The sequence below is a fragment of the Geotrypetes seraphini genome, chromosome 8, assembly GCF_902459505.1.
Source record: "Geotrypetes seraphini chromosome 8, aGeoSer1.1, whole genome shotgun sequence".
Lineage (NCBI taxonomy): Eukaryota > Metazoa > Chordata > Amphibia > Gymnophiona > Dermophiidae > Geotrypetes > Geotrypetes seraphini.
This window is the reverse complement of record NC_047091.1, coordinates 170,708,641-170,735,301: the sequence shown is the minus strand read 5'-3', so window position 1 is coordinate 170,735,301 and position 26,661 is coordinate 170,708,641. Positions and strand designations below refer to the sequence as shown.

Below are 26,661 nucleotides of genomic sequence, written 5' to 3'. Positions count from 1 at the left end.
GTTTTGCTGCATGCGTTGCTATGAGGTTATCATAAAGCTTTTTACGATGAGTGCCATTGAGTGGTGGGTATGAGAATGGTGTCAGTGTTCTTCTTGTTCTGGGTGGAAGGTTACGGTTTAGGCGATCGTTTAGATAGGCAGATGCAGTACCGTTGATTACTTTGAAGATTAGACAGTATAGTATATATATATATATATATATATAGTATAGTATAGTATAGTGATCCCTTGAAGACTTTGAAATTAAGACTCAAACTAATATTTGATATCTTCTAGGGCTAACCATGATTTCTCCGTGAGGAAGTCAGCAAATATTTATGATATACTGTACATATATGCCAGCCAATATACAGCTCCTCATCCCCTATATGTCCTGTCTGTCCAAATTAGATTGTAAGCTCTTCTGAGCAGGGACTATCTATTGCATGTTAAATGTACAGCACTGCGTACGCCTTTCAGCGCAACAGAAACAATAAATAGTAGTAGCAGTATTGGACAGTTTTCTTTTTTATCTGTCACTGGCGCTAAAATCGGAAATTCAGTGCTGGGCTCTGTAGGGGTTACGGCATTGAATTTCCAATTTTTAAAGCTAGCTAACACATGACTGTTCAGTTGTGTGCAGTCAGGGCCTTTAGGGGATTCGTCCCACCCCCTAAAGGCCCTGAGGGCACTGCTCTGATTTGATTGGTCGAACAGGCAACAGGCAGAAGCCGCTCGGCTAATGAAATTCAGATCAGTACTGTCAGGGCCTTCAGGGGGTTCGGAGAATCCCCAGGTCAAGAACCCTGCTTTTTTGGGGGGAGGGAGGGGGGGTTACTTTTTGGTTGATGCAGTTTGACTACTAACAAGTCAAATTGCATTGAGCAAAATGTCAACTATTAAAAAAAAAAAAAGCAGGGCTGTAGAGCTAGGGATTCACTGAATCCCCTGAATCCTCACTGCATGCCACTGTGGCTGGTTTATATTCAGACTTAACTGGCTATGGGTTAGCCAGTGCATAAAATTAGGACAGCGCTTTAGGTCATATGTATGCACTAAACCGGTTAGGTCTGAAATTAGACTCCGCCCCCCAGAATGCCCCTGACAAAACCAGCTTTAGGTTTGGTATTAACCACTCTTTTCAGTGAGGATGACTGGTTAAGTGCTCCTGAAAATGACTATATAGCCGTGAGCCCTTTGCAGCCAGTTAACTTGGTTAAAATATCGGCCCGATAGTTCTTAATTCTTTTTATATTTCTGAAAAAATTAAGAAAAAATTAAGGAAAAAATTAAGAAAAATATAAAAAATTTAAATTGAATCAGGTTGGGCAGACTGGATGGACCATTCGGGTCTTTATCTGCCGTCATCTACTATGTTACTATGAGATAGGGTGTCAAGCTCTATAAACATACAGCTCAGAGGTAACCGCAAACCTCTTATGTGATACCCTGTTTCCCCGATGATAAGGTAGGGCCATCAAATAAGACAGCCCCCCCTTTTTAGAAAAAAATGTAAAATAAGGCACCCCCCCCGCAAATAAGCCACCCACCGATACCTGCGCTTACCCGAATCGGGTGGTACGGTGGGTGACTCCGTGTGTTCCCTCCGTCTACCGTATTTGCCTCCTTGGCTGCGTGCCGCGCCTCGTCATGAAGTGAAGAGGAGGAAGTGACAGGACTGCAGCGCGCGCACGTGACTCCGCGCCAGGAAACACAGGCAGCTTCCCTCATCCCTCCCTAACGGAGACTGCAGGAGTTTGTTCACGGCCGGAACATCCAAAAGTGAGACACGCAGACAGGTTTCTTTTGCTGTGAGCAATACCACTTACTGTATATAAAGCCTGTTTAAAATGCATACGGTATATAAACAATGGTTTCACATTGTCAAGTCCCCTCTGATGCTGCACTACAGAATAATCTCTTTACTGTGTTTCCCTGATGGAGAACATTGGGGGACATTAAATGGTACAATATATGGTATGATGGATAAAGCTGGCCATACACGGTACGATTTTTCGGCCGACCGATTCTTCAGCCGTCAAATAAGACAGCCCCCCCTTTTTAGAAAAAAATGTAAATAAGGCACCCCCCCCCGCAAATAAGCCACCCACCGATACCTGCGCTTACCCGAATCGGGTGGTACGGTGGGTGACTCCGTGTGTTCCCTCCGTCTACCGTATTTGCCTCCTTGGCTGCGTGCCGCGCCTTGTCATGAAGTGAAGAGGAGGAAGTGACAGGACTGCAGCGCGCGCACGTGACTCCGCGCCAGGAAACACAGGCAGCTTCCCTCATCCCTCCCTAACGGAGACTGCAGGAGTTTGTTCACGGCCGGAACATCCAAAAGTGAGACACGCAGACAGGTTTCTTTTGCTGTGAGCAATACCACTTACTGTATATAAAGCCTGTTTAAAATGCATACGGTATATAAACAATGGTTTCACATTGTCAAGTCCCCTCTGATGCTGCACTACAGAATAATCTCTTTACTGTGTTTCCCTGATGGAGAACATTGGGGGACATTAAATGGTACAATATATGGTATGATGGATAAAGCTGGCCATACACGGTACGATTTTTCGGCCGACCGATTCTTCAGCCGTCAAATAAGACAGCCCCCCCTTTTTAGAAAAAAATGTAAATAAGGCACCCCCCCCGCAAATAAGCCACCCACCGATACCTGCGCTTACCCGAATCGGGTGGTACGGTGGGTGACTCCGTGTGTTCCCTCCGTCTACCGTATTTGCCTCCTTGGCTGCGTGCCGCGCCTCGTCATGAAGTGAAGAGGAGGAAGTGACAGGACTGCAGCGCGCGCACGTGACTCCGCGCCAGGAAACACAGGCAGCTTCCCTCATCCCTCCCTAACGGAGACTGCAGGAGTTTGTTCACGGCCGGAACATCCAAAAGTGAGACACGCAGACAGGTTTCTTTTGCTGTGAGCAATACCACTTACTGTATATAAAGCCTGTTTAAAATGCATACGGTATATAAACAATGGTTTCACATTGTCAAGTCCCCTCTGATGCTGCACTACAGAATAATCTCTTTACTGTGTTTCCCTGATGGAGAACATTGGGGGACATTAAATGGTACAATATATGGTAGGATGGATAAAGCTGGCCATACACGGTACGATTTTTCGGCCGACCGATTCTTCAGCCGTCAAATAAGACAGCCCCCCCCTTTTTAGAAAAAAATGTAAATAAGGCACCCCCCCCGCAAATAAGCCACCCACCGATACCTGCGCTTACCCGAATCGGGTGGTACGGTGGGTGACTCCGTGTGTTCCCTCCGTCTACCGTATTTGCCTCCTTGGCTGCGTGCCGCGCCTCGTCATGAAGTGAAGAGGAGGAAGTGACAGGACTGCAGCGCGCGCACGTGACTCCGCGCCAGGAAACACAGGCAGCTTCCCTCATCCCTCCCTAACGGAGACTGCAGGAGTTTGTTCACGGCCGGAACATCCAAAAGTGAGACACGCAGACAGGTTTCTTTTGCTGTGAGCAATACCACTTACTGTATATAAAGCCTGTTTAAAATGCATACGGTATATAAACAATGGTTTCACATTGTCAAGTCCCCTCTGATGCTGCACTACAGAATAATCTCTTTACTGTGTTTCCCTGATGGAGAACATTGGGGGACATTAAATGGTACAATATATGGTAGGATGGATAAAGCTGGCCATACACGGTACGATTTTTCGGCCGACCGATTCTTCAGCCGTCAAATAAGACAGCCCCCCCTTTTTAGAAAAAAATGTAAATAAGGCATCCCCCCGAAAATAAGCCCTAGAGCATATTTTGGCCTTCCAAAAAAAATAAGGCAGTGTCTTACCATCGGGGAAACAGGGTATGATCACTAGTCATTATTCATGTTCATTTTTCATAAAACTGGGCAATCGAAAAGCTTTACCTATATAGTTTATGATAAATCCATGGCCTTTTGCGAAGACCAGCCCTGCTGGATCCGAGTGAAACTGTATGGTAAGGTCCGGTGTGGAGGAGTAAAGTTTCTGCAGGCTGCTGCTTCCGGCGTACTGTCCCAGAACTCGAGAGGCGATCTCATCTCCATCGTAAACAGTTAAAATGTCATTGTGGCTTAGATTTAAACTGTAAAGGAGAAAAACACGTACCCGTTAAACTTGCATTAGGTGAAGCCAGAAAGTAGAGAGTGATACTGGGACAAATTTGTCCCCGTCCCCGCAGGAACTCAATTTCCCCGCGAGTTTTGTCGCTGTCCCTGCACCATTCCCGCAAGCTCTGCCTTAACTGCACAAGCCTCGGACACTTACGATTTTAAAAGTGTTTGGGGGTTTGTGCAGAAGCGGACAGAGCTTGCAGGGACGAGGCAAGGACAGGAAAAGAACTCGTGGGGTTAGCACAGGGAAAAATTTGTCCCCGTGACATTCTCCAAGTTTTCTTAAAATTTGATATAATCGCCTATTCCAAGGTTTCTAGGCGAGCTACAAAAATAAAAACTGAACAATGTTAAAATTCATAAACATAATTTGGGGTTTACCAAATGTACAGGAACATTAGGATGGACGGGGAGGAACGACTTGTTAAAAGGAAAAAACTGTACAATTTTGGCTATGATGGGTTAAACTGGATCTATTTGGGAACCACATCGGCATTGCAGCTTGGATCTTGCCCATGAGCTAAATTCCTTCCCATGAGTTCAGGGGAATTATTTATAGTTTAATAAGAATATAAAGAGCGGTGTGTGTGGTAATGTCTGGAAGGATCCATAATAGCAGAGCTGCCAGAACTCTAGGAATGCTCTGCTTGAATTATCACAATAAATTATTCTCTCAATACTTCATTAACTTCAAAAGAAGATGTCACACAAACTTCATAGTGGAGGAGGAGTGGGGGAGATTGCGGTGCAGATGCAGTAGTTAAAGCTACAGCCTCAGTAGTCTGAGATTATCAGTTCAAACCCACACTGCTCCTTGTGACCCTGGGCAAGTCACTTAATCCCCCCATTGCCCCAGGTACATTAGATAGTTTGTGATCCCACTGGGACAGACAGGGAAAACTGCTTGAGTACCTGAATTAATTCACGTAAACCGTTCTGAGCTCTCCTGGGAGAACGGTATAGAAAATTGAAAAAATAAATAGTGTGAAAAGTTCCAGCCTCTGATAACCAGAGCTGGCATTGTGACATCATAATGCCTCATTCCACCAATAAGAGGCAATCTCATTAGTGATGTCACAATGGCTTGATTGTCCTTTACTTGGCTCACTTTTACTACATTTTAATATCTAGAGTGGCGCAGTGGTTAAAGCTATGGTCTCAACACCCTAAGGTTGTGGGTTCAAATCCTTGCCGCTCCTTGTGACCCTGGGAAATTCACTTAATCCCCCCATTGTCCCTGGTACATTAGATAGATTGTGACCCCACCAGGACAAATAGGGAAAAGAATGCTTGAGTACCTGAATAAATTCACATAAACCGTTCTGAACTCCCCTGGGAGAACAGTATAGAAAATCGAATAAATAAATAGTGTGAAGAGTTTCAGCCTCTGATAACCAGAGCTGGTATTGTGACATCATAATGCCTCATTCCACCAGTGCCTAAGAGCCAACCTCATTAGTGATGTCACAATGGCTTGATTGTCCTGTACTTGGATCACTTTTGCTATATTTTGATTTCTGGAGTGGCGCAGTGGTTTAAAGCCTTCTTGAAAACAAACAACACTGTGGGGTGGTCAACGTCAAGAAAGATGGTCCAGAATCCCACAGTAATGGACCTTGGTGCCACATCAATACAAATGTTTTCAGCAAAACAATGTGGAACCAGTCCCTGGACACCCAGAGATTAAAAAACGATGATGAAACCTTTAATTCCTAAATGTTTTTTACACACATCCAGATAGGGAGGGGGGGGAGAGAAAAGGGTACTTTGTTTTAATATTTGTTCGAATATAAATGCTATTTTATGTATTATCTGAATGTATATTTGTTTGCACTTTGTATCAGTTTTGAAAATTAATAAAGATTTACAAAAAAAAAGAAATAGTAGCAGCATTCCATGCTACCATCCCACGTCTGTCTCAACAGCAGACTGTGAACTTTTCCTCCAGGAATTTGTCCAAACCTTTTTTAAAATCAGCTACATTAACTGCTCTTCCAGAGTTTAACTGTTTTCTGACAATGTTACTTATTCCCACACTGCAAGTGGCATAGACGAGACTGAAATATTGAAGGTGAACAGAGTCTTCTTTGCATTTATTTTTTCTCCCGGGATTTCTCTATATTCATTTCTTTTTGCCCTAACACGCTTTGCAATGATGCTCAGAACCTAGCACTGGCGCTAGAGCCAATTAGGGATGGACTAGCACCGGTGTTAATCTGGGCAGAATGTCCAGAGGGCTTTAGCGCAGGACACAACATATGCGCCAAAGGTTAGTGCAAATAGTTACCCCTCCCCTTTTTTTTTTAACAAATCCGTTTCATAGTTTTAGCGCTGGCCGCAGCGGTAACAACTCCAATGCTCATAGGAATTCTATGAGCATCGGAGCTGTTACCGCCACGGCTGGCGCTAAAAACTGTGTTACGGTTTTGTAAAAGGGGGTTAGTGAGGTCTATTCTTTATTCCTCTCCAATGCTCCGAGAATAGTGCACAAAATAAAGCCACCTTTACCTAGGGTTGGACCTCTAGACCTGCCCCCCGCCCCGCCCAGTTCCACCCTGTATGCGCGTGACATCATCGCGTGGCATCCGTGCAGGCGTGGACTTCCTCTCTGCCCGACGTGATATGAGGAGGCTTTCCAAAACCTAGACATAGTGCCGGGTTTGAAAAGCCGTCCGGAGAAATCCGGACGTCTGGTAACCCTACCCTTACCTTCTGGAAGCTTCTAAGCCAAGGGTGTCAAAGTCCCTCCTTGAGATTCGTAATTCAGTCGGGTTTTCAGGATTTCCCCAATGAATATGCATGAGATTTATTAGCATACAATGAAAGCAGTGCGTGCAAATAGATCTCATGCATATTCATTGGGGAAATCCTGAAAACCCAACTGGATTGCGGCCCTCGAGGAGGGACTTTGACACTCCTGCTCTAAGCACTGGGCGTGAGAAACAAAAATGTGAAAGGCTGAGAAAAGTCAAATATGAAAGCACACGTTGGCGCCTGTTTTCTGCACTTAAATATAAGCCTTCAGTGGAAAATTTTTTTTTGAAAGGCTTATATTTAAAGGCGCAGAAGAATGGTGCCAATGTATGCTTCACTTGCAGGTTTGGGGCAGGCCACATGTCCCTTCTGCTCCAAGGACCCCTGGCTGAAACTGCAAGCACTGAATCAGAAGCCAAGGACAGACCTCAATGAGGAGACGGAAGCACACAACAAGGAGTCGTGAGGACAAGATGTCGGAAGTTCAGCCAAGGGTGTATAGTTAAAAAAAAAATCACTTTATTGGAGAATATGTCACAATAGCTCAAAGACTCGACACTGGCAGTGTTTCGGCCTACGTGCTTTTATCAAGAGTCTGTCTCGAATGTAGGAAATGAGTAAGAAGGGGATCACGAACAGATCAGAGTAGGTTATCATGCCGCTTTACCGGGCCAGGTGCGCCCTCACCTGGAGTACTGCGTCCAGCACTGGTCGCCATACTTAAAGAAGGATACGGTACTACTCGAAAGGGTCCAGAGAAGAGCGACTAAAGTGGTTAAGGGGCTGGAGGAGTTGATGTACAGCGAGAGATTGGAGAAACTGGGCCTCTTCTCCCTTGAAAAGAGGAGACTAGAGGGGACATTCAAGATACTGAAGGGAATAGACTTAGTAGATAAAGGCAGGTTGTTCACCCTCTCCAAGGTAGGGAGAACGAGAGGGCACTCTCTAAAGTTGAAAGGGGATAGATTCCGTACGAACGTTAAGGAAGTTCTTCTTCACCCAGAGAGTGGTAGAAAACTGGAACGTTCTTCCGGAGTCTATCGTAGGGGAAAACACCCTCCAGGGATTCAAGACAAAGTTAGACAAGTTCCTGCTGAACCAGAACGTACACAGGTGAGGCTGAAAAACTAAAAACTTCCTTGCTTTCACCAGACTTCAACTTTTTGAGCCAATTGCTTGTGCTCATGGTGTCTACATTCGAGACAGACTCTTGATAAAGGCACGTACACCGAAACACTGCCAGAGTCGAGTCTTTGAGCTATTGTGACATATTCTCCAATAAAGTGATTTTTTTTAACTATACACCCTTGGCTGAACTTCCGACATCTTGACTCCTTCTATGAAACAGCAAGCAGCCACGGGCCTTGCTTTCCACTGGCCATTACACCATTTGCGCGTCCACAAGTCTGGTGCTCAAACAGCAGTAGCCAAAAGTTACAGGCACCCAAAATGGACTCAAAGCTCATCTACCCCACTGAGTCACTAAGGATCTGATTTTCTAATCTTCTTTCCTGTAGACACTGAATGGAAAAGACAGCAAATTAGACCCGCAGCTGGTTGAACATCCTAAGGTGATCTGGAATTACTTAAGCAAGGTCATAAGTAAAGTTGTTTAAATTAATTCATAACCAAGTTTGAACTATAAATTAGACTCAATTAATTTACAGCGTGTATTTCAGTAAAACAACTTACGTTAATTCCATTATCCCTGATAAAATATTTCTTAATTTGATCTAGCTCAAAGGCAATGAAATTTCAGTCTGAAAATCTAATTGGTAGGTTTTGGTTTTTTTAAAAAAAAGAATATATTAAACAAACAAAAGAGTCACCCTTTAATCCATGATATGAATTCTTGATGTAAGAAATATTCAAATACAAATTTAACTATATTGGGCCTGATACTCAAAAAATTTATGTTTCTGATTTTGGGCTCCTTTTACAAACCCGCAGTAGAGGTTTCTACCGCGGGCCGTCGAGGTGAATGCTCCGACGCTCATAGGATTTTTATGAACTTCGGAACATTTACCTTGCTGGCTTGTGGTAAAAACCTCCATTGCGGATTTGTAAAAACAGGCTTTTGAGAATTATTCCACTTAGCGGTCCTTTTATCAAGCTGCGCTAGCAGGGTCAGCGCGTCGGACATGTCGTCACGCGCTAACCCCCCGCGGCCGGCTAAAAAACTAACGCCTGCGTTTTTGGCTAGCGCGGCAGGCGGTTTAACGTGCGATATTACGTGCGTTAAACCCCCTACCGCAGCTTGATAAAAGGACCCCTAAGTTAACTTCCCCTTTTACAAAGCCACGCTAGCGGTTGCCACTGTGGTAACTGCGCCGAAAACCAAACAGATTTAAAGGGCTTTGGGGCGATGGCTGCGTGGCATCTGCTTGCGCAGCACTGAAAATTTAGTAGGACTAAGCAGTGGCATAGCGAGGGTAAGAGATGCCCCTCATCTCCACCCCCTCCCACTCCTTCCCTGATCCCTCCTCCCTGCTTCGCACACGCCCTCCATTCCCTTCTCCGTACCTCTGGTCGTTCACCGCTGCGAGTGACGACTTCAATGTGCTCCTCGTCGCCCCGGCGGCTCTCCCTCTGACATCATCTCCCATGCGCAGCACCCGGAAGTGAAGTCAGCGGAAGAGCTGGCGTGGTTGCGAGGAACATGTTAACGTTGTTGCTCGTGGCGAACTAGAGGTACGGGAGAAGGGAAGGGGGGAAGAAAGGGGGAGGGGTGCTGGCACCCCCACTAACATAGTAACATAGTAGATGACGACATATAAAGACCCAAATGGTCCATCTAGTCTGCCCAACCTGATTCAATCTAAAAATTTGTTGGTTTTCTTTTTCCTTCTTCTTCTTAGCTATTTCTGGGCAAGAATTCAAAGCTTTACGGGTACTGTGCTTGGGTTCCAACTGCTGAAATCTCCGTTAAAACCTACTCCAGCCCATCTACACCCTCCCAGCCACTGAAACTCTCCCCAGCCCATCCCCCACCAAATGGCCATATACAGACACAGACCGTGCAAGTCTGCCCAGTACTGGCCTTAGTTCAATATTTAATCTTATTTTCTGATTCTAGACCCTTTGTGTTCATCCCATGCTTCTTTGAACTCCGTCACCGTTTTCCTCTCCACCACCTCTCTCGGGAGCGCATTCCAGGCATCCACCACCCTCTCCTTAAAGTAGAATTACCTAACATTGCTCTTGGATCTACCACCCCTCAATCTCAAATTAGGTCCTCTGGTTTTACCATTTTCCTTTCTCTGGAAAAGATTTTGTTCTACGTTAATACCCTTCAAGTATTTGATCGTCTGAATCATATCTTCCCTGTCCCTCCTTTCCTCTAGGGCAGGGGTCTCCAAAGTCCCTCCTTGAGGGCCGAATCCAGTCGGGTTTTCAGGATTTCCCCAATGAATATGCATGAGATCTATGTGCATGCACTGCTTTCACTGCATATTCCTTGGGGAAATCCTGAAAACCCAACTGGATTTGGCCCTCAAGGAGGGACTTTGGAGACCCCTGCTGTAGGGTATACATATTCAGAGCTTCCAGTCTCTCCTCATACGTCTTCTGGCGCAAGCCTCCTATCATTTTCGTCGCCCTCCTCTGGACCTCTTCAAGTCTTCTTATATCCTTTGCCAGATACGGTCTCCAAAACTGAACACAATACTCCAAGTGGGGCCTTACCAATGACCTGTACAGGGGCATCAACACCTTCTTCCTTCTACTGGCTACGCCTCTCTTTATACAGCCCAGTATCCTTCTGGCAGCAGCCACTGCCTTGTCACACTGGTTTTTTCGCCTTAAGATCTTCAGACACTATCACCCCAAGGTCCCTCTCCCCATCCGTGCATATCAGCTTCCCACCTCCCAGCATATATGGTTCTTCCGATTATTAATCGTTTAGAGTGCTCCGAGGGGGTGTGTGTGGGGCTCGAAAAAACTCCACAGCAGTTCTATCACAATGTCCATATAGTGTTTCATTAACAGGATCAGTCCACATCAAAATAAAAAAGCAAACGCTTCAGGTCAGTACAGTATACTGCTGGTAAGATTTCCTGTCCTGACCTGTGGAAGGGGGTGTCAGGTCAAAAGCGCGCCGGGACAAAGGCGCACGCAGACAACTGAGCGCAACGCGGAGGCGCGTGCCGAAGAAAATGACTGTTTTAAAGGGCTCCGACGAGGGGTGTGGGGGGGGGAGGGAACCCCCGCACTTTACTTTATACAGATCGTGCCGCATTGTTGGGGCATTGTGGGGGGTTTGGGGGGTTGTAACCCCCCACATTTTACAGAAAACTTCACTTTTTCCCTATAAAACAGGGAAACAGTTAAGTTTCCAGTATAATGAGGGCGGTTACAACCCCCTAAACCCCCCACTATGCCGCCGCGATCTGCATTAAGTAAAGTAGGGGGGTTCCCCAACAAAACACCCCGTCGGAGCCCCTAAAAACAATCTTTTTCTTCGCCGCGCGATTCCGTCTTGTGCTCAGTTGTCGGTGCGCGCCTTTGTCTTCGGCGGTTTTGTCTATGAACCATGGAAGGGGGTTTAGTCCAATAAAAAGATTGTCTTATTTCCAATTCCTGTTTATAAACTTTTATTACATTACATTACATTACATTAGTGATTTCTATTCCGCTTGTACCTTGCGGTTCAAAGCGGATTACATAAGAAGAAGCTGGACATTTCCAGGAGGGTACGTGACATTTAGGGTAAGACATAGTTACAGAATGAGTATAGACTTGGTAACATTGGATGAAGCAGTTATATTACATTACATATCAAATCTTTTTCCAGGCGTTGGTAGGTAATATGATCGGTAGGATGAATTAGGTTTTTTTTTTTTTTTTTTTGGTCGGTTGAGGATATGGTGTCAGGGAGTGGGTAACCTGGTCGGTGTATGTGGAAGAGGGGATTAGGTGTTTTGAATATGCTTTTTGAAAAGTAGCGTTTTGATTTCTTTGCGGAATGCTTTGAAGTCAGATGTTGAGGTTAACAATCTGGTTATGGAGGGTTCGAGTTTTGCTGCATGCGTTGCTATTAGGTTATCGTAAAGCTTTTTACGATGAGTGCCGTTGAGTGGTGGATATGAGAATGGTGTCAGTGTTCTTCTTATTCTGGGTGGAAGGTTACGGTGTAGGCGATCGATTAGATAGGCAGGTGCTGTACCGTTGAGTACTTTGAAGATTAGGCAGTATAGTTTGAATTGGATTCTGGCTCTAATCGGTAGCCAATGTGAGTCTAGGTAGGCGTTAATTATGTGGTCATATTTTCCGAGGGAATAGATTAGTCTGAGAGCCGTGTTCTGAATGGTCTGTAGTTTTTTTATCATTTTTGTAGGACATGGTAGATATAGGATATTGCAGTAGTCCACAAGTCCTAGTACCAGGGATTGAACAATGATCCTGTAGTGTTCTTTGTTGAAGAATTTCCTTATCAGTACAGCTACAATATTACTTTATTCTAAAGCAGTGTATCTCAAATTGTGTGCCAAGGCCCACTACTGTGCCTCCTGAGATTTCAGGTGTGCCGCAGTACAATGGGGAGGAGGAGAGGCGCTGGCGCCAGCTGACTGTCTACAGCAGTGGTTCCCAAACCTGTCCTGGGGGACTCCCAGCCAGTCAGGTTTTCAAGATATCCCTAATGGGAAGAGGCACATCCTGTAGACCAGTGGTTCCCAAACCTGTCCTGGGGGACCCCCAGCCAGTCAGGTTTTCAAGATATCCCTAATGAATATGCATGAGAGAGATTTGCATATAATGGAAGTGACAGGTATGCAAATCTCTCTCATGCATATTCATTAGGGATATCTTGAAAACCTGACTGGCTGGGGGTCCCCCAGGACAGGTTTGGGAACCACTGGTCTACAGGATGTGCCTCTCGCGGCGAGAGGCTCGTCCTGTAGGCAATCAGTGGGCGCCAGCATCTATCCTTCTGTCTGGCCCTCTTCCCTTCTGGCACCCCCCACTGGCATCTCCGGGCCCGTCTGGAGGGCCTTCACACACACGCGGACATCGACATGATGATGTCACGCATGCGCGTGATGTCCTCATGGCAATATCCGTGCACTTCCTGGTGCCTCGAGCCACGGCCACTATCTTTAGTGTGCCGTGGCTCGAGAAAGCTTGCAGGACAGTGTTCTAAAGCAGCAAAAAACAAACAAACATATTTTCTACCTTTTGTTGTTTCTGCTTTAATCATCTTCTCTTCACTCTCTTCTTTTCATACAGCATCTGTCCTCTCTCTGCCCCTTCCATCCACTTTCTGCCTCTCTCTCTGCCCTTTCCATCCATTGTCTGCCCTCTTTCTCTTCCATGTGGCATCTTCCCTCTTTCTATGCCCCTTTCATAAACTTGTGCCCCTCCTTTGTAGATGATTCATTTCAACTTCACCCCCCTCTCCATTTTTCTCTCTCTGTCTCCATCCCCTCCCCTATTCTCTGGCATCACTCTCTTCTCCTTTTCTTCCTTCCTTCCCATTCCATCCCATGGTCTGACATCTCTGTCTCATTTCCTTCACTCCCCTCCCCTCATGCACTGGCATTTCTCTCCTCTCCTTCCCTTCCACCTCACTCTCCTCCTCCATGATCTGGCATCTCCTCTCCTTCCTTTCCCTTGCTCTGACATTTCTGTCTCCTTCCCTTCCCTCCTCCCCATGCCCTCCCCACCCCCTCCATGGTCTGGTATCTCCTTTCCTTCCATCCTTCCCCATTGTGTGGCATCTTTCTTTCCTCTTCTCTCCCTTCCATGGTCTTCCTTCTCCTTGATGAATATATGACATACAGAAACTATAATAATACAATATGTACATAGATGGTATATATAGGTAAGATATACATAACAATATATTTAACTCATGTATTATAGCACCATTACTGAAGCTCATGTATTGTAACAATTTTACGAAGCTACATGCAAACTGCTCTGGATTGATTCCCCCAGTCATTAGTAGCGATATAGAAGCTTCCAAGAAACATACACAGTAACGAACAGCTTAAATAAATGCATGTCCTGCAAAGCTTTCAGATTTCATCATTAAATACTCACAGCTGCATGTCCAAAAAAATCCTTTTTTCATCTCCCACGTGGATCTTCCAAGTGCAGTCCTCGCCCACAACATAAGGCTCTGGCCAGTTAGGAGACAGAATTATGCCTGCAGGTGAGGAGAGCTCTCCTCCACACATTGCTGAAATATTAAGCCAGGCAGAGGAGGAGGAGGCAGAGAAAAGAATAACAAAAGAGCAAAGGATTAGAGAGCAGGGAAAAGCAAGGAAAAAAAAAGGAGAGGTGGAAAAGAAGACCAGAACTATGTATAGAGCAATTAGTTCCATCGTAAGGGGGTGGGGAAATGATCAACGTGAGTTACCGTCAAGATGTGCTCTTTTACGGCTAACCCCAGTTATTAGTACACTTCTCCCTTCGTATTCATGGTTTCAGCAATCATGGTTTCGATTATTCACGGTTTTTAGCTTGCTGGTTCCCCTCCCCCCCCAAATTACATCAGCTTGCATAGAGAAATTGCTGATTCCAAGCGTTTACAGAGACAATCGTCGATTCCCAGCACTTTCTTCACCGTGTGTTGCCTCTCCTTCAGGAACAGGCCGGGTCTCCCACCAAGTTATTCACGGTTTCACTATATTCACGATGGTTTTTAAAAGAAAAGAGCGAATAACATATGAAAAAGTTATTCGCGGTTTTTCGGTACTTGCGGTTCTGTTAATCCCCTATCACAGCGAATACGGAGGGAGAAGTGTAATCAGGTCTCATTGCATAAAAGGATAAAATAACCCACCTTAACAAGAGCCCACATTGCTAACTTCCCCCCTTAACGTGAAGTGTTTTAGTCTCTGGTAACCAGAGCTGAGATTGTGATGTCATAATGCCTCATTCCACCAATGCCTAAGAGCCAGCCTCATCAGTGATGTCACAATGGCTTTGATCGTTCTAGACATAGAACAGTGATTTCAATTTCAAGATACATTTCTTTTTTTCTTCAATTAAGGGGGAAGTTATTAAGGTCTCCAAGTTTATTTAAAATTTATTTTACTGCCTAATCAAGCTTCTAGGCGGTGCACCATTAAGATGTGTTATTTTACTGTTAACCCCAGTGATTGGTAAGTAAGTCTTCCTGCTTAATGTGCTAAAATAGGACAGGCTAGTGGTTAAACTGTCCTATCTTTATAGTATCCAACCTTGATAATTTCCCCCCCTAAGCTGTGTAGTAAAAGGTTGTCTGTAATACAACCTTTTGACGCCAAAGAACCGTCGGAAATAAAATAATGATTTTGTGGACCGGCATCAGTCCACGGACCGGCAGTTGAAGAACACTGGGCTAAGTCGTGGGCCAAACCCCGCCCATCTCCACCCAATCTCCGCCCCAGACCCCGCCCCCATAATAGTACTAATTGTAACACCATTTTTTCCATTCATTTTTCATATATACACACAATATAATTGTATTAAGAACACAGAATGCTTAACCACAAAATTAAACTACACAAAGCACACTGTATGCTTTTCAACATTCAGTCCTACCAGAAAACAGATAACCCCATGCAAACGCAGGACCAAAAACTAAAAGTACTAATATTCACAAACAAACCCTAAGATGCAAAAAACTCTGCAAGCAATACAACCCCAGAGGAAAAGAAACAAATGCATTTCTTCCTGAACAGACAACTCAATCACTAAATAAAAAAATAAAAGCATTCCCCCTACCGTTGTTGTCTCTCTCCCTCCATGCTGTGCCATGCCTTCTGGCCTGACCCCCGGTGTTATCTTCGGGCCGGTCCACGGTACAATCAACGCGGTATCTTTGGGCCGGCTCCCTGAGTGCTGCATTGCACAAAGCTGTAGGCAGCGGCTCCTTGCGCGCATCCCACACGTCATCTGGAAGTCTTCCCTCTCACGTTGTGACATCAGAGAGAAGCCTTCCGGTTCAGGCACAGGCCGTGCGTAGGAGCCTTTTCCCACAGCTTTGTGCACTGCAGCACTCAGGGAGCCGGCCTGAAGATGCTGCATTGATCACACTGTGGACCGGTGGCAAGAACACTGTCTTCTGCCCGATGGACGTGCCGGCCCTGTGGACTGGCAGAAAATTTCTGCAGACCGGCACCGGTCCACGGACCAGCAGTTGAAGAACACTGGTCTATACCTAGGTGCTAACATTTAAACGTGTTACATATGTAAATGTTTAGAATACTAGCACATACCTGTGCATGTGTACCTCTCTGCATGTATGCGGTAATATTCTGTCTAAGCGCTATTCTAAAAATATACTCTTTATCTTGCATAGGTTGTCGTTGGAATAGAGTGTACACATGGGTAGGATAAAGGTGGAGCTGCCAGTTACAATATTACGGAAGTTATTTGTGTGAGCATAAAATTATTCCCATAGCACAGGGGTTGTCGACCCAGTCTTTGGGACACACCTAACCAAGTTTCAAGTTTATTTAAAAAATTTGATTGATCGCTTATCCAAACTTGTAAGCGATGCCCAATAGTTTTTTTAAAAAAGGGAGAGAATACTTATAACATGTTTTAAACAGATAAATGTAGGCAAAAAACTTTAACAGACGAACTGGAACACAGTCGGAAGAGGAATGAACTACAATATGTAAAGAAAGGAAAAAAACCAAGAGGAGGGGAAATAAGCAGTTAAAACTTCAGATCGATATCGATGTTGTCATCTGAAGTTTCTACGATTCGAAAGCATCTTTAAATTAAAAAAAGACATTTCAGAGATCCTTTAAAATCCATCTCAAATGTTTTTCTTCCCTAAACTAAACTAAGCCTTAAGTTTATATACCGCATCATCTCCACGGAAGTGGAGCTCGACATGGTTTACAAAGCTTAAAAATATAGGAAGAGAGGGGAGAGAGGGTTTACAAAAGCATATAAAAAGAGGGGCTGGAAAGGAATTCCAGATTAGGGGTGCGGTGGCAGAAAATATGGTAGAACATCATGTATTGATGACTGTTAACAAAAGTATAGATAGTAAATTTTTGATCAGTAGATCCTGAGTGATCTTGAGGGGGGCATGGGGAATCAAGACTCTGTCTCTGAAAAGACACTCAGGTTTTCAGGTCATTCACAATGAATATACGTGAAATAAATTAGCAAGCACTGTCTTCATTCTAGGCAAATCTATCTCGTGCATATTCATTACGAGTATCCTGAAAACCTGAATGTCTAGGTGTACTGGGTTGAGTACCACTGCCATAGGTTTGCCATGATAAAATAAAATGAGATAATCCAGATCTAATTCTTATTTTCAATATAAACACAACTAACAGACCTGTGGAATTGGCAATATTCACCTCGACACAATGGCTCGGTGTCATTCCAGTAGGGTCCTCTCATGTTGATACACTCAATGATTGCAGGCCCCTGCTCCAAGGAGTGACCTGGGTCACAGGTAAACTCCACGATGGTTCCCATGTTGTACGTTGGATCAGTGGTTGTGAAATTCCCATTCTGAATGTAGGGCTCATAGCAATGGCCACGCTCGAAAGCTTGAATAAAAATGGGAAGTTTAATGGAATGTGTTCATGAAGACACAATGCCAACAAAAGATATAACAGCTTCCTTCAGAGGAGAGTGTGACGTAGTGGTTAATGGGTTCAAACCCCAGGCTGCTCCCTGTGACCTTGGGCAAATCACTTAATCCTCCACTGCCCCAGGTGAGCCCAGGTGAGGGAAAATGCTTGAAGTACCTGTATGTAAACCACTTTAAGTGTGGTTGTAAAATGGCAAAAAGTATCAGACCTTAATTTTTCTTGCGTAAACAAATAAAGCTAGGGAGGCGTGGTTTGGTGCATGTATGTAGGCGACCCTAATGCACATGCTTGAATTTTTCCCCGCCTATAGAAGCTGTCAGTCACCAGCAGACCACCAATGAGTGAGGAAGTGTAAGTGAGTGCCGTCTGATTTTCATTTTTGACAAAAGTTGAATAACCCTACTGCATTAAATTTTGTGTAAAGCTTGGCGATTCCCAAGTGGAAACGATCCGCAAGATTCAACAGGCCTTCGGGGACGAAGCGATGGGCACCACACAGATAAAGGAGTGGTGCAAGCGCTTCAGAGATGGCCGCACATCAGTGGAGAGTGAAGCACGTTCTGGTAGGCCCTCAACATCCAGAAATTAGAACGTTATTAACCAAGTGAGGACCCTGGTGTTGCAGGATCGTCGAATCGCCAAGGGATACTACCAAGAGGTTTTGTGTTGCCTTTGTAACGCTGTGAGACTCAAACGGCTGGATCGGTGGGCAGCGGGCAATTGGCAGCTCCATCACAAAAATGCACCTGCCCATTCTTCACATTTGATACGGAGTTTCCTGGCCAAACACAACACACCTGCGATTCCTCAGGCTCCCTCCTCCCCCGACATGGCTCCGTGTGACTTCTGGCTTTTCCCCAAGCTGAAAATGCCCCTGAACGGGACCAGCTTTCAGTCAACAGAAGACATCCTGCAGAATGCGACGGACCAGTTGCGAGCAATCTCAAAAGAGGCGTTCCAGCGCTGCTTCCGACAGGGGCAGAACCGTTGGAAGAAATGTGTGGCAGCCCAAGGGGACTACTTTGAAGGACATTAGTATAAGATTGTTAAGAACATAAGAATTGCCGCTGCTGAGACAGACCAGTGGTCCATCGTGCCCAGCAGTCCGCTCACGCGGCGGCCCTCTGGTAAAAGACCAGCGCCCTAACTGAGACTAGCTCTACCTGGGTACGTTCTGGTTCAGTAGGAACTTGTCCAACCTTGTCTTGAATCCCTGGAGGGTGATTTCCCCTATAACAGCCTCCGGAAGAGCGTTCCAGTTTTTTACTACTCTCTGGGTAAAGAAGAACTTCCTTACGTTTGTACGGAATCTATCCCCTTTTAACTTTAGAGAGTGCCCTCTCGTTCTCTCTACCTTGGAGAGGTTGAACAAACCTATCTTTATCTACTTTGTCTTGAATCCCTGGAGGGTGTTTTCCCCTATAACAGATTCCGGAAGAGCGTTCCAGTTTTCCACCACTCTCTGGGTGAAGAAGAACTTCCTTGCGTTCATACGGAATCTCTCCCCTTTTAACTTTAGAGAGTGCCCTCTCGTTCTCTCTACCTTGGAGAGGGTGAACAACCTGTCTTTATCTACTACGTCTATTCCCTTCATTATCTTGAATGTTTCGATCATGTCCCCTCTCAGTCTTCTCTTTTCAAGGGAGAAGAGGCCCAGTTTCTCTAATCTCTCACTGTAAGGCAACTCCTCCAGCCCCTTAACCATTTTAGTCGCTCTTCTCTGGACCTTGATTACCTGATTGTAAAAACCGCTTAGATAACCTTGATAGGCGGTATATAAAATCCTAATAAGCTTGAAAAATCCTAATAATAATAAGCTTCTTCATGTACGGCGACCAGTGCTGAATACGTAGTATTTTTTTTATGAATGAAGGTCTGATACTTTTTGAGCAGCCCTCGTACAAGTCCCAACCCCTTTCCTTTCCTTTCTGTGGGCTGCCAAGCTCAAAAGGTACCATTCTGGAATCATGAGCCTTCACGCAAAACTACTTGAGAATTTTCTCTCTCTCGTATATATTTTTCCTCGATGCATGTAGCTTAGGGCTCCTTTTACAGAGGTGCGTTTGCATTTTTAGCGCGCGCTAGCCCGATAACTATCGCCTGCTCAAGAGGAGGCGGTAGCGGCTAGCTCGCGTGGCATTTTAGCGCGCGCTATTCCGCGCGTTAAGGCCCCAGCGCGCCATTGTAAAAGGAGGCCTTAGTCATTGCAGTGACAGTTCTTCGGCTGCAGCATTGAGCAAGGCTTCTTCTAGAAGGAAGGAAATTATCAAGGTGGGCTAGAGTTAAGATGTGTTATTTTACTTTGGATCCCAATTATTAGTAAGTAGGCCTCACTGGATAAAGTAAAACCTATGCTAAAATAGTGCAGGTTATTGGTAAAATAACGTCGTAACAGTAGCCCATGTTGATAATTCTCCCTCATAGTGCGAAGAGTTTCAGTCTCTGATATCCAGAGCTGATACTGTGATGTCATAATGCCTTATTCCACCAATACCTAAGAGCCAGCCTTGATGAGTCATCAGTGATGTCACAATGGATATAGAAAGGATGGAGTCGGTCCAGAGGAAGGCTACTAATATGGTTGGTTCAAACCCCATTACATTTCCTTGCGATCTTAGGTACTCGAATGCAACTCACCTTGAGCTACAAATGAAAACGTGTTAACCAAATCCCAAAACCCTTCTCTTTCCTTCCTTGTTTCTTTTTGGGAAAGAAGCAGACAGTATCTGGTTGATATTTGGCCCATGGTGGTCATCGTCTTTTAAGCACTGACTGCCGTAGGCTGAATCAAATCTGAATATTCAGTACCGAACCTAATGCCTTTACCTAGGGTTACCATTCATCTGGATTTGCCCGGACATGTCGTCTTTTCAGAGGGCATGTATGGGCGTCCGGACAGCTTTTCAAATCCCGGCACTTTTTTTCTGGGTTTTGAAAAGCTTCTTCTTCAGAACCCCGTTGGGAGGGCGTCGGCACGCGGACGCCCGACCGACTGACGAGAGCAGGTTGAGGGGGCGGGGTGTGATAAGGGTGTAATGGGGCGGAACTAGGTGGGCAGGGGGCGGGGCTATGGGTCCAAATTTTATTTAACTAAAATCTGGTAACCCTACCTGTACCAGCACTGGATAATTGAGACTTTCAAAACTGCCAGAAGTTATTTGGTTCCAGTAAATATCCAGGGCCAGTAGCTGGATAACTAACCTGGCACAGTTCGGTCTGTTCTTCCTGTGGTTCTCTGCACTCAGTTAGTTATCCAAGCACCGGCATTAAATATTAGTATTGCTGGATAATCTCCAGATCCGGCCCGACTTTGTCCCTGGACCGTGCGAGTACTAGCAAAAGAATTCTGTAGCAGTCAAAGCTGATATTTAGAAGTACTCTTTGGTTAAGTGCCTGTTGCATTTCCTCTCACGACCCACTCAGCGCTTCTCTGACCCAGTTTAATACCACTAAATTATTAGTGAGCCACTAGTCACTTTCTGCCTTTGATTTTATTTAAAACATTTCTAGTCTGCTGTTAACTAAGGGCCTGATTCTAGTAGACGTCCGGATTTCCCCCGATATGTCCTCCTTTTCGAGGACATGTCCAGGGACCCGGATGGCTCTTCAAAACCCGGCTCTTTGTCTGGCAGCGACGTCGGGACGGCATCTATGCGTGCGTGAATGCAACGCGGTGACATCACGCGCAGGCGTGTGACATCATCACATCTCACCAGTGCATGCGCAGATGCCCTCCCGACAAGCGAACAGGTTGAGGGGCGGGGCTGGGGGGAAGAACAGGGTGTGACTTGGGTGGGGCCAGGTAGAAGTGGGTGGGCCATGGGTCCAGATTTTCGTTCTGGAAAATCTGGTAACCCCCACCCGATTCTATAAATGGCACCCAAAACTTAGGTGCTGAGCAGTGTGCCACTTAGGCACGATTCTATATAAGTTATGAACACTTTATAGAATTGTGCCTTGCGGCACCTAAAGAGGTCTTAGGCATCCTAATCTTAGGCACACCATATTTATGCCAGGGTTTTCTTGGTCTAAATCAGTGTGACGTAAACTTTCTGAAGCCTCAGCACACTACACGTGGTGCCGTAGCTGGAGGACATCCAGAAATTCACGGATGTTGACATGATGATATCATATACATGTGTGATGTCATCACGTTGACGTCCATGCATGTATGGATGCCGTCCAGCCATGGCCCTGCCCCTCCCATTACCGCTGGGGGGGGAATGCTGGAGAGGGAGAGGTACGGAGAGGCACCAGCGCTAACTGCCTATAGAACATGCCTCTCGCCACAAGAGGTGCGTCCTGTAACCAGTCAGCTGGCACTGGCGCCTCTTCTCCTTGTCGGTGTCTGTTGGCACACCTGTGCGGCGGCAGACAATTTGCGATACACTTGTTTTAATACTGGCACCTAAGTCCAAAACAGGCACTTACCTGTAAAACACGCACATGATCCACCCCTAAACACGCCTACTTTCTGGTAGGCGCCTTGGTCTGCCTCAAAGTGGTAGGCACCAACCATCCAATTAAGTGCAATTAACATCAATTGCAAGTTGTTAATTGCCAATTATCAGCACCAATTAGCTGTCTTGTATAGAATCTTGGCCTAAGTGGATTCCAGTCAACGTATACAATCAAATCACACACACCAGCTAAAAAAATCACTGCCAGTACGTATTCGCTCTCATCATCCTGTCCTCTTCCAGCTCACCTAACCAATAAGAATAGAGAACCTTATTCAAAAATAACATTTTATCAAAGATTTTAAAACGATCATACTGAACTGCGACATAACCTCGGCATTCCCGGGTAGCGCATGCCACAGAGCTTCCAAAGGAATTCAAGACATATTTACCTTCAAATCGAATGTTAAATCCCGCTGCTGTCCTAGCTTCATCCGAGGTGAACTCGATTTGAATAAGGGAGCCATCGCTTATTACGCCTTCAAATGGAACATGTTCGGTTACGAAAGAGTCGTAAAGGATTGCCGACTTGTTGCTCTCGCCACTGTAGACTACCACTCTGTGGATTCAATCAGTTGGTTTAAAAAAAAAAAAAACCCAACAAAAAACAAAGACACATTTTGAAATATATCATAGTTATGGGAAACAGATGACATGAACTGCTAAAATTAGATTGCCCCAATAGCTTAGAGCGTCTCCTGTTCTCTTGTATCGTTCCCTTCTGTTGTGCCTTTAACGCACCTATAGTATTGAATGTATTGTATTATCTTTTCCCTCCTCCTTCTCTTTATATAGGTAAATGTAAGTAATTATTTCTTTCATAGGTGCAATCTGTGAGCCCGTACTTTGAATTTCCCTCTCTGTCCCGAGAGGGAAATTCAAAGTACCTGATTAGATTTTTGGCCATTACTTAAGTCAATTTAATTGTTTTGTAAACCGCTTCGAATCCTTTGGGAGATTTAGCGGTATATAAGAAGCCACATTAAATTAAATTTATCTCTATTGTAATTTCTATGAACAGCATAAAGATATTAGGGAATATTGTTGAACATGTTTGAATAATATAGTTTTAACTTTCTATATATGCTTACTCAAGGTTCCTATAGTAGCAGGAATATGTTTTCACATTTCAAAAATATTGCTTCCCTCTGCTTCAGGCTTGTATTATCTTTTTTTCTGATTCTGGCAATCTGAATATTTTATGATGTAATAAAACATCTCTTATTGCTGTTATTAGTGTTAGAAAGGGCATAAAATTTCTATTTATGTTAAGGACACATATAATAAAGAATCTCTCAAAGGAGTAATTAATAAGACAGCATTTCCCAAGGTTGGATATTTTCAACAAGGTTTGGTTTACAGCAGGGCTGCCCAAGTCCGGTCCTCGAGATCTACTGGCAGGCCAGGTTTTCAGGATATCCACAATAAATATGCATGAGAGAGAGATCTGCATACCAAGAAGGCAGTGCAGGCAAATCTCTCTCATGCATATTCATTGTGGATATCCTGAAAACCTGGCCTGCCAGTAGATCTCGAGGACTGGACTTGGGCAGCCCTGGTTTACAGGGTAGCAAAAGCACAGTTCTTCAACTAACATGCAAATATGTGGCCCTCATGGTTGAGATTTTCAAAGCAAAACATAAAAGGGTCATTATTTTCCCACCCCCTAAACCAGGGGCAGGGAACTCCGTTCCTCGAGAGCCGTATTCCAGTCGGGTTTTCAGGATTTCCTCAATGAATATGCATGAGATCTATTCGCATGCACTGCTTTCAATGCATATTCATTGGGGAAATCCTGAAAACCCACTGGAATACGGCTCTTGAGGACCGGAGTTCCCTACCCCTGCCCTAAACCATACAACACTTCAACCAATGGGAAAGAAATGTTTGCAGTGAAAACAATTAGGCAGGGATATAGGAGGGGTGCGGAAAAGTTCCCAACCCAACCAACAAAGTTGGGGCAGTCTCCATCGAGGGATATACACTTAAGGGTCCTTTTACTATGCCTCGCTAACCGATTTAGCACGTGCAAACTGATTTAGTGTGTGCTAATCGATTTAGCGGTAAATCAATAAGTGCGCGCTAAATCGTTTAGCTTGCCTTAGTAAAAGGAGCCCTTAATTCAGTGATTTTCCACTTTTTTCATTCCGTCGGAAAAATATGGAATGAAAAAAGAGGAAAATTGCTGGACTAAGGGTCTGATTCTCACAATGGCATCCCGATTGTAGGCGGCGGTAGGCGTCCTATTGCCGTCTAATGGACCAATCAGGACAAATGCTATAAAAAAAAAATCAATGTGGCAATGACGCCTACATTTAAGGCATCTCTGACTCACGCTTATGGAGGCATCTATGCACGCCTATGGACAGCTAAGGATGGCGTAAGCATGGCTTATGCCAGAAGTGGTCTTAGGCATCTGTAGGCGTTGTCTAGTCACTTTGTCCGGGTTTTGAAAAGCTTCCAGCTCAGGACCACGTCGTGAGGGCATCTGCAGGTGTGACGGATGTAACGCGGTGATGTCACATATCTGCGTGTGACGTCATCACGTCTCACCTGCAGATGCCCTCCCGACGCGGCTCCGGGCACGAGAGCAGGTTAAGGGGTAGGGCTGGGGTGGGAGAGGCTGGGGCGGAATGGGGCGTGACTTGGACAGAATGGGGCGGGGCTGAATGGAACTGGGCGGGCCTGGGAGCAGGGCCACGGGTCCGCATTTTACAGTAGTAAAATCTGGTAACCCTATAGGTGACTATGAGTATAAGTGGTAGTTTTCTTTTAAAATACATTTTATGGAGCCTCTCAGTTTGGTTTAGCCTGCTCTAATGCTCATTTACTCGCAAAAGCTTTGTTATCCAGTGCTTACCTGTCTTTTTCACCGAGAGAGAGTTTCTCAAAATGTAAATGCACTTTTTGACCCTCCAGAGCGCTGATTGTCCACACGCAGTGCAGGTTATTGCTGTAGTTCCCTGGGTAATTAGGTGACAAAACCCTTCCAATTGTGGCATTTCGCACTGTCTTTCCACAAGGGGCTGATGTGGCACGGTATGGGGGGGAGGAAAAGGGAAGAAAAGTGAGTCGCAGCATTTCGTCTTTTCCAAGAACATGAAGAAAAACCATGCATCTTTGCATTTTTATAAAAATTGCAGGAAACAAATTAGGATAAGTAGGATGAACTTAGCAAGGAGTGGCGTACTAACACTGCCATGCGAAAACACGCATATTTGCTATCTACTTTCACATCACATTTGCATCACTTACAATTTTCTTGAATCTAGTTGCAAGATAATTATCATTCCCCCTCCCCCCCCATGATCACACCTGATGCCTTTTTTGCTGTCTATCTTTAGCCATTCGCTTAACCGGTTAGTGGTCTGAATATCACCACTAACCGGCTTCTCCCAGGCTCCGCCCACAGACTGCCTCTGCACTAACCAAACTGTGCAAGGGGCGGTCTGTGCAAGAGGCGGTTAGGTGGCCATAAGAGGCTTTCTTGACCAATTAAATCGCTTTGAACATCAGGCAGCGTGATTTTATTCAGAGGCTGGTTTGGTTAGTGGAAGGACTGGGCCAGCACAGGAGGAATTCAGGTTTTACAGAGAAAGGGCCTTGAGAGTTTGCTCTACACTCCATCACGGCCCCAGGGGTCAGGAGCCTGGAGATTTTGTCCTGGGCACGCGAAAGCCCCACAGCCCTCCCAAGTCATTCCAAGTATGGAAAACCTTTGCTTTTGACTTCCATATCCTATAATCATTTTCAAATGCAATTAAAGATATATCTGTTCGCCAATTAATTAACTCTTTTCAGCTTGCAGTTTTTGTTAAATTTGGTAAACTGCGTGCGGTATAGAAGTGATTTGTTACGTCATGCGTATCCACTCCATAAGTAACAGCGCAGTACCTGAGCAGACAGGTTCTCTACTGCTCCAGTGCGGCTTGGATGCATTGATGCACGTAAGCTTATTGGAGCCCTGCAGTTCGTATCCCATGTGGCAGTGGAAATGAGAATGGCCACCGGCATGCAGATCCATTACGGTGACGTCTCCGTAATCGGGCCTTCGGGGAAAGTTGCAGCTCAGCTTAAAAACTGAAAGCAAGCATACACAGTTTCAGTTGCCAAGTTTATCTTTCCGAAAGCCATTCCGCCCTCCAAGAGAGAAAGATGGGAATGGAAGATTTTAAGGTGAGGATCATTTGGAACTAGTAGCAAAAGGTGTTAGATCCAGGGGCAACTTTATTTAAAAAAAAATTTTCTTCATATAAAGATGGAGGATTTGTTCAGTGTAGACGGAGACAAAAATGGTACCCAAATTCAGGGAAACCTGGGGGTGATAGTTGTCAAGAAGTGTGGAGAGGCAGAGATCAATTAGGGTCTTTGGATGTAGGCACATCGACAAATCTGCGCATGACAATAGCGCCCCGACAAATGCGCGCATGGATGAGTGAAATGACCTGATATTGGTGGAAATCTGGAAGGCTCTGATTTGCTCAGACTCCTCAAGACCCGTCCCTTGGGAGGGGCTTGAGGCGCCTGAGGTACCTCAAGCCCCTCCCAAGGGACGGGGCCTGAGGAGTCTGAACAAATCAGGGCCTTCCAGATATCCAGGTATGTAAAGGGTTCCCATAATCATCATTTATACCTTACCCTAGCAAATGAATGTTTAAAGTGTAGTGGGGGGAGTCTCTCCCCCCCTCAAAAAAGAGGGTTACTTTGTAACCCTCAAAAAGACATAATAGTATCCGCTGTGGAGCGCAGTTGTCAGGGCGCATCCCATTCAGTGCATGCAT

At 45.2% G+C, this 26,661-nt stretch overlaps 1 protein-coding gene across 1 annotated transcript in view; it reads right to left on the bottom strand.

The window, feature by feature from the left end:
- The window catches only part of SEZ6L (seizure related 6 homolog like), a 143,366-nt gene that overhangs the window by 47,879 nt on the left and 68,826 nt on the right, over window positions 1–26,661 (bottom strand). Inside the window, exons 4-9 of the mRNA XM_033956207.1 lie at window positions 25,775–25,960; window positions 24,741–24,906; window positions 22,273–22,439; window positions 17,181–17,375; window positions 13,909–14,047; window positions 3,889–4,085 (exon numbers count right to left, since the gene is read on the bottom strand). Of these exons, the coding sequence (XP_033812098.1) occupies window positions 3,889–4,085; window positions 13,909–14,047; window positions 17,181–17,375; window positions 22,273–22,439; window positions 24,741–24,906; window positions 25,775–25,960 (1,050 nt within the window). The remainder of the gene's footprint in view (window positions 1–3,888; window positions 4,086–13,908; window positions 14,048–17,180; window positions 17,376–22,272; window positions 22,440–24,740; window positions 24,907–25,774; window positions 25,961–26,661) is intronic.